Here is a 6,000-nt window from a genome sequence, read left to right on the forward strand (position 1 = left end):
ATGAATTTGCAATAAACCATTTCATTTCATTATTTGATCACAATTATATTCGATAACGTATTTGTTTATTGAACATAGACGTTAGCACTTATTAGTCACCCTTCCGACGTTATTTAACATCAAAGTATACGAGATCATTTATCCAGCACTTGATGCCTATCGGCAGGTAATAATGGATTTAAACGCTGGTTATCACTTCGATGACATTGAACATGACAGCCGAATGTAGAGTCTGGTATCGCGGCTTGCGAGGAAGCATACTTTCGGGGAGCAAACAAAGTAAATGTTGTTACAACTTGCAGCTAGCATCACGATGAATTAGCACTGATGGCTTTATAGGTATATTTTGGGGCCGTAATGCCTTGCTGAAAATTCTCTCGACCACAGTAAAGGTGCGCTCCCACTACGCTTGTGTCACGCTTGCGTCACTGCGGGGTTCGAATTTCAGAGATAAAGAACGAATTTTATTTCTTTTTGTGTATTTTGTCGTCTTCTAAGTCATACTTTTACGTATATGTTAGGCAATATCTGAATTATAAAAATCTGAGAAAATACCAAAGCAGTGACGCAGTGAACAAACCCCGCTGTGACGCAAGCTTGACACAGGTGCGGTGGGAGCGTACCTTAAAGGTCTTAGGTCTACGTTACATTTCCAAACCGGGGCCCGGTCGGCCAGTTTCTGGAACGAAAAGTCTGATATAAAGGTCACCAAACTACGCAACACCGCCAGTCGAACCTTTCCGCTACTGAAGCATGCGTGAGTGCCCCGGGAAACGCTCTGTGTACATCAATAAAGCTTCAAAATCGTTAATAAAGTTACAATCAGACCTAATGAACACCTGAGCGATCGGTCCAATATTGTGTTTACCATGACAACGCCATTTGAAGAGTGCCATTGACGCATATGATGTACAAATGGACGGTAGCTATTGTAGACTCGGGTGACTCTGATATATCCAAGAACTTTGATCAATCGAATACTGCATTTGCAACCATGGTGTGTTACCATGACAACGCCATTTGAAGAATGTCACGAACGCATATGCAGCACAAACAGACTGTAATTAATTCAGACTGCGCTGATGAAGAAACTCTCATGTTTCTTAGTGCTCAATCAAATTGATTGAAGACTGAACGTCTGGAATTCTTGGGTCATCCTTGGGAACCTTTGACTGCTTCATTTTTCCCAAGGTTTTAATTACAATCAAGGACTTTGTCCAAGGCTTGGACTAAAGAATGTCTATGGCACTTATAGCAAACAAAAGCCTAGTAATTGTATGCAGTTTGCTTGCGTCGCTGCTGGGTTCGACAACGCAGACGTAACCCCATGGAATCTAGAGGTGACGCAAGCGAACCTACTCTAGGTGACGGTAGCAAGCGCGACGTTTTTATGAAAGTTGAAACATGACGCAAATGGCAAGATGCCCCAACAGTGACACAACAGTGCCGCCATCATGCCATCATAAGTACCGAAGTTACATTTTGTCTATTTAGCACCAAGCATCAAATTCTAAAGTAAACATCCTTTTTTCTGAAAAGCTATTTTGTATACATTTTGGATATCATTTTACAGTGGTTTTTGATTCAGTTACAACAGTGAGATTTCCCCAAAACTTATATCCGTATTCAGAATAACTTACAAATATCTTTTGCTTTATTTGATGGGAAATAGACTAGAATTCTATACTTGTAAACACGGATGTAAGCGAGATCGCAGTGAAGTCGTGTATCTGGAGGATAGAGGATATAAAGCGGCCGAATACACAGACTCGGTGTGACCGATGTATCCAGCCAGCTTCTTCCAACCCTCTGGCCTCTTTTATGGACGGTTTTTCGTGGGAGAATATATATGACATAATCCCTCAACCAGCGAAGCGAGAATTATAGCCGGGCAATGAAAGAGATAGCTACAAATTGCACATCCTTTATTGGGAAAGGAGCAACGAGAGAAATGAATCGGTTCAGAAGGGATTTTGTGGTAGAGCTTCTTGGCCAGCGGCAACAGTGATGCTTTATCATTGTCCTGGTAAAAACAGCTGTGCATTTGTTTGTTTGGACCATTGTTTATTCATGAGAAGTTCAAATTGGCCTGTGGGCCGCTTTTCGTTAAAGTCATGAGAGAAGATGTAAGGCCAGAAAAAATATGTAACAGAGATGCAATATACAACATTTGATGTCCTTATAAGTCTGTACATATATGTTACACATATATGGTGCAAAAGAGATAAGGGTGAGAGTTACTACATGATTTATTTAATCCGTTCGTTTTAGTCATTTAGGTTACTTTAAGAGTCTCTTAAAGGAAGCCAGAGTTGCAAGTCTAGCGGTAGACTGTTCAAAGTGTATAATATACACATAGGTGAAAGATTGAAATTTCTACAGTTGACCAAGCTCCGGGGAAGCCGCATCAGAAAGGAATGGATTCAATTTCTGAATGCTATAAAATGTTCAACGGAGGTTATTTATATCCAAGGCCATGTAGGAACGGACATCAATAAAAGGGCCGACAAGGTGGTAGGAAGTGCCATAGCTATGGAAACCTTGACCCGGCTGCGGCCGAGTTTCATTTATCTTATCATATTTGTGTGCCGCCAGGGGGACATCCATCACTCTTCCCCAGAGTCCTTATACCCCCCTCACATTAGGCGAAATTCGATCGAACGATGAGTCTGTCAGCTCTAAATTACGAGGAGGCATGACCCTGCTGCCGACGAAGAAATGGCAGAGTTCCTCCTTCCCGTCAGAGTCATGCCACCACATAATTTAGAGCTCGCAGACTCATCGTCCGATCGATTTTCGCCTAATGTGAGGGGGGTAGAAGAACGAACAGGCAGAACAATTAAATACAAGTACATCTAACTAGAAAAACTGGTTAGACCACTAACTCCTAAGGATCGTATTCAAAAGTCATTCAAATGTAAATCATGTTTGCATAGTTCTCTATGGTACCATAGGAAAAGAAGAGTGGTGGATATCAAGAGCTGAAGAAGAGTGATGGTTGTTACTCAAAACTCATAACTTTTTTCCCAGTGAATCCCCATTTTTTATCCAGTTGTAGAGATTGAATTGTATTTGAATATTGTTTACCTGGATGTCTAACCTTCATAGATGTAACTATAGACTTTACATGATAGGTCATGGCTTAAACATAATCTTCTTTCACGGAAGATGCCAATTTTGAGATGACACGTAAATGAAGATGACCTTTAGGCACCCTTTAATCTTCCACATCCGCTCCGTTTTTACCGCTGGGTTGTTAGGACGAAATTACATGTTACAGTGGCAGAGGTATTAGGCATGTCATTTGTCGTCCCAGCGACAACTCCACGAGCAAACAACGGCGGTCAATGACCGCAGACCGGGCACTCATTTCTGTGCCAGGCCCTTGTTACATCCAAGATGTGCTTCTATTCCAGAAGCGCTTCTGGGTTTTAGCGCAGCTGGGATAGTTCAGCCTACATATGTTGCCATGGTGACGATAAGACAAGAAAAAACATTTGACCCCGTTGCTTCCATTTGAAACTTTTTTCCGTTTTTCTTTAAAAAAAACATGCTAGATATGACCGGAATTGAGGGGAAATATCACATGGACTCAGTCACTTTTGGGATTACGCTCTTAAGAAGTAACTTGACAGTTTGTTGTCTCATGATTGCTGTTTAATAATGCCTATGTATGTTACCTACGGATGTGACAATACTTTACATTGGGTCGGCTTTTATTACAAGTGACAAGCACTAGTATACACCCATCAATAAAATTAGATCCAGATGCAAGTATAGCTGCAGTGCAAAGTAAACCTGTCAGTTTCAAGTCTGCGAAGTGGTATACTAAATAAAGATTTAAAAGATTCAAAGAATTCAAACTGTAGACAATTAGATCGTAACTTTTCTATGTTAACCATTTTAATGTGTTCCCTTTTACAGATGCCTTGCCGTCACGTCCAACCTGCGGTCCAGAAAGCCCACCAAGCGGCTGTACATCCCCATCATATTCATCTGGGTCGCCTCCCTCCTCCTGGCCATCCCGGACCTCGTCTTCTCCGACACCGTCCAGTTCCACTTCGGCGACATCGGCGACGTGTACGACGAGCTGTTCTTCGTCGGTGGAACCAACGCCTCCGACGACGACGCATTCGACTTCCTCGCGCCCTACACGGGCAACTACGCGGGCGTCGACGTCAGAACGTACTGTCGCAGAATGTGGAGCATTGATCAAAAGGTAAGGCCCCTCGTAGTTCAGTTCAAATAATCCTCGTATTAGATGCCCCTCGTAGGTTAGGCTAAATTCACAGTTCTATAGAAGGTGCTGTGTGGTGGTGGTGGCGTGGGGGGGGGGGGGGGTGAGGGGGTCTTTTCCGCAGAGCCAGGCTGCACTTGAATTCGTAACACATCTGAGCATGTTGTCGCTATCTTGGATCTGTTTAGACAAAGGTAATGGTCAGCTGTTACGTCAAACCTTCCACAAGTGTGGTGACTCTCAGTAAATACATAGAGAGATATAAAGCCACTCAGATCAACATATACCATAGCTGTTGCTTAATAGTACATAGACTAGACCCCCAATTTCCAAACCTGCGTATCAAGTTTAACGTATGTTCTACTCAAGAAGGTTTGTCTTTAGGTTTAATCTTTAATTTTACACCAAGCATACGGTAACCATTTGCATTAATTCTGTGTAGTCTATGTGTAGCGGACGTATACATGTGTGGGCACCCAATATCAGCTAAGCTGACTGGGATTGCCATGTATTGCAAATTGTCTGCAATGTCAATAAATCTAAATCTAATATTTTCTGTAATCTGTTATTTCCAGTTGGCGTACCGGTCGAAGTCCCTGCTGATCTTCGTGCTGCAGTTCGCGATCCCGGCCATCATCATGGCGGTGTGCTCCCTCCTGGTCGTGCGGACCGTGTGGTGGAGAAAGATCCCCGGCATTCAGTGCGGCTGGCAGATCAAAGCCATGGAGAGGTCCCGGCGGAAGAGCTTCCTCCTGGTGGTGCTCGTCATCTCCTTCATCGTCTGCCTGGGCCCGTCCCACATCTACGATCTCCTCAGGGACTACGGCAACGTGCTGCAGAAGGAGGTGGCCAACACGATGATGTTTTACATCTTCGAGGCCATCGCCATGTCCAACTGCGTCATCAACACCATCGCGTACGTCGCCGTGGACAACAGGATGAGGAAGTACATCAAGAGACTGTTCCTGACCAAACTGTGCCGCCCGCGCGCCGCGGTCTCCCGCACGCACACCAGATCAACCTCCTCCTACACCTACCGCGGGAGGACGCTCAGCTTCCAGGAGAGGAGGCAGTACGTGCGGACGGTGGAGGGCAGTTCTACTACCAACCTCGCGCTGGATTACTACCTGATGATCAAACTGTCGCGCCAGATGGGCGAGCAGTACAAGAGGAGGATGCTGAACGGCTCGAACGTCAGAATCGTTGTGCAAAAGGAGACTGCTTTGTAGAAGGACATGTTCTAACCTTGTAGGTCAATCAATCAATCAATCAATCAATAAAACAGTCAGTTGATTAATCAACCAATGTAGAAGAACACTGTAGTCTGAACAGGTAGTTCAATCAATCATTCAAACAATCAATCAGTCAATAAATCGATCGGTCACAGATCATTCGAAAAATCGATTGATTAATCAACCAACCAACCAACCAACCAACCAATCATCAATTTATCATAAATTAGTGAAACATTCAACTTCAGCAAGCATCAATCAACTGATGGATCGATCAATAAATCAAATTAAATCAATCAATCAATCAATAAATATCAATCATCAGCGATCAATCAATAAGCTCCTTCAAGAATGTTCTATTTTTGACATATCCACAGATTCTGCTGCAAAATTTACGCGTAGGGCTGCAAACCCTTTCGCTTGGCTTAACAGAGTTTAGTTTTTTCGGTGAATTTTGTTTTTTTTTAAGTCTTTTACAAAACGGCTTTTGGCATACAGCTTTCAGTGTGTAAGACACTTCGGCAAGAAAAG

General features: G+C 43.3%; 1 protein-coding gene across 1 annotated transcript in view; it reads left to right on the plus strand.

Moving 5' to 3' along the window:
- LOC118428037 (prokineticin receptor 2-like) overlaps nt 1-5,466 on the plus strand; it is a 39,876-nt gene extending 34,410 nt beyond the window's left edge. Inside the window, exons 3-4 of the mRNA XM_035838003.1 lie at nt 3,925-4,219; nt 4,813-5,466. Of these exons, the coding sequence (XP_035693896.1) occupies nt 3,925-4,219; nt 4,813-5,466 (949 nt within the window). The remainder of the gene's footprint in view (nt 1-3,924; nt 4,220-4,812) is intronic.
- Nucleotides 5,467-6,000: the final 534 nt, after the last annotated feature.

This window comes from Branchiostoma floridae, chromosome 12, assembly GCF_000003815.2.
Source record: "Branchiostoma floridae strain S238N-H82 chromosome 12, Bfl_VNyyK, whole genome shotgun sequence".
In the NCBI taxonomy this organism is placed as follows: domain Eukaryota; kingdom Metazoa; phylum Chordata; class Leptocardii; order Amphioxiformes; family Branchiostomatidae; genus Branchiostoma; species Branchiostoma floridae.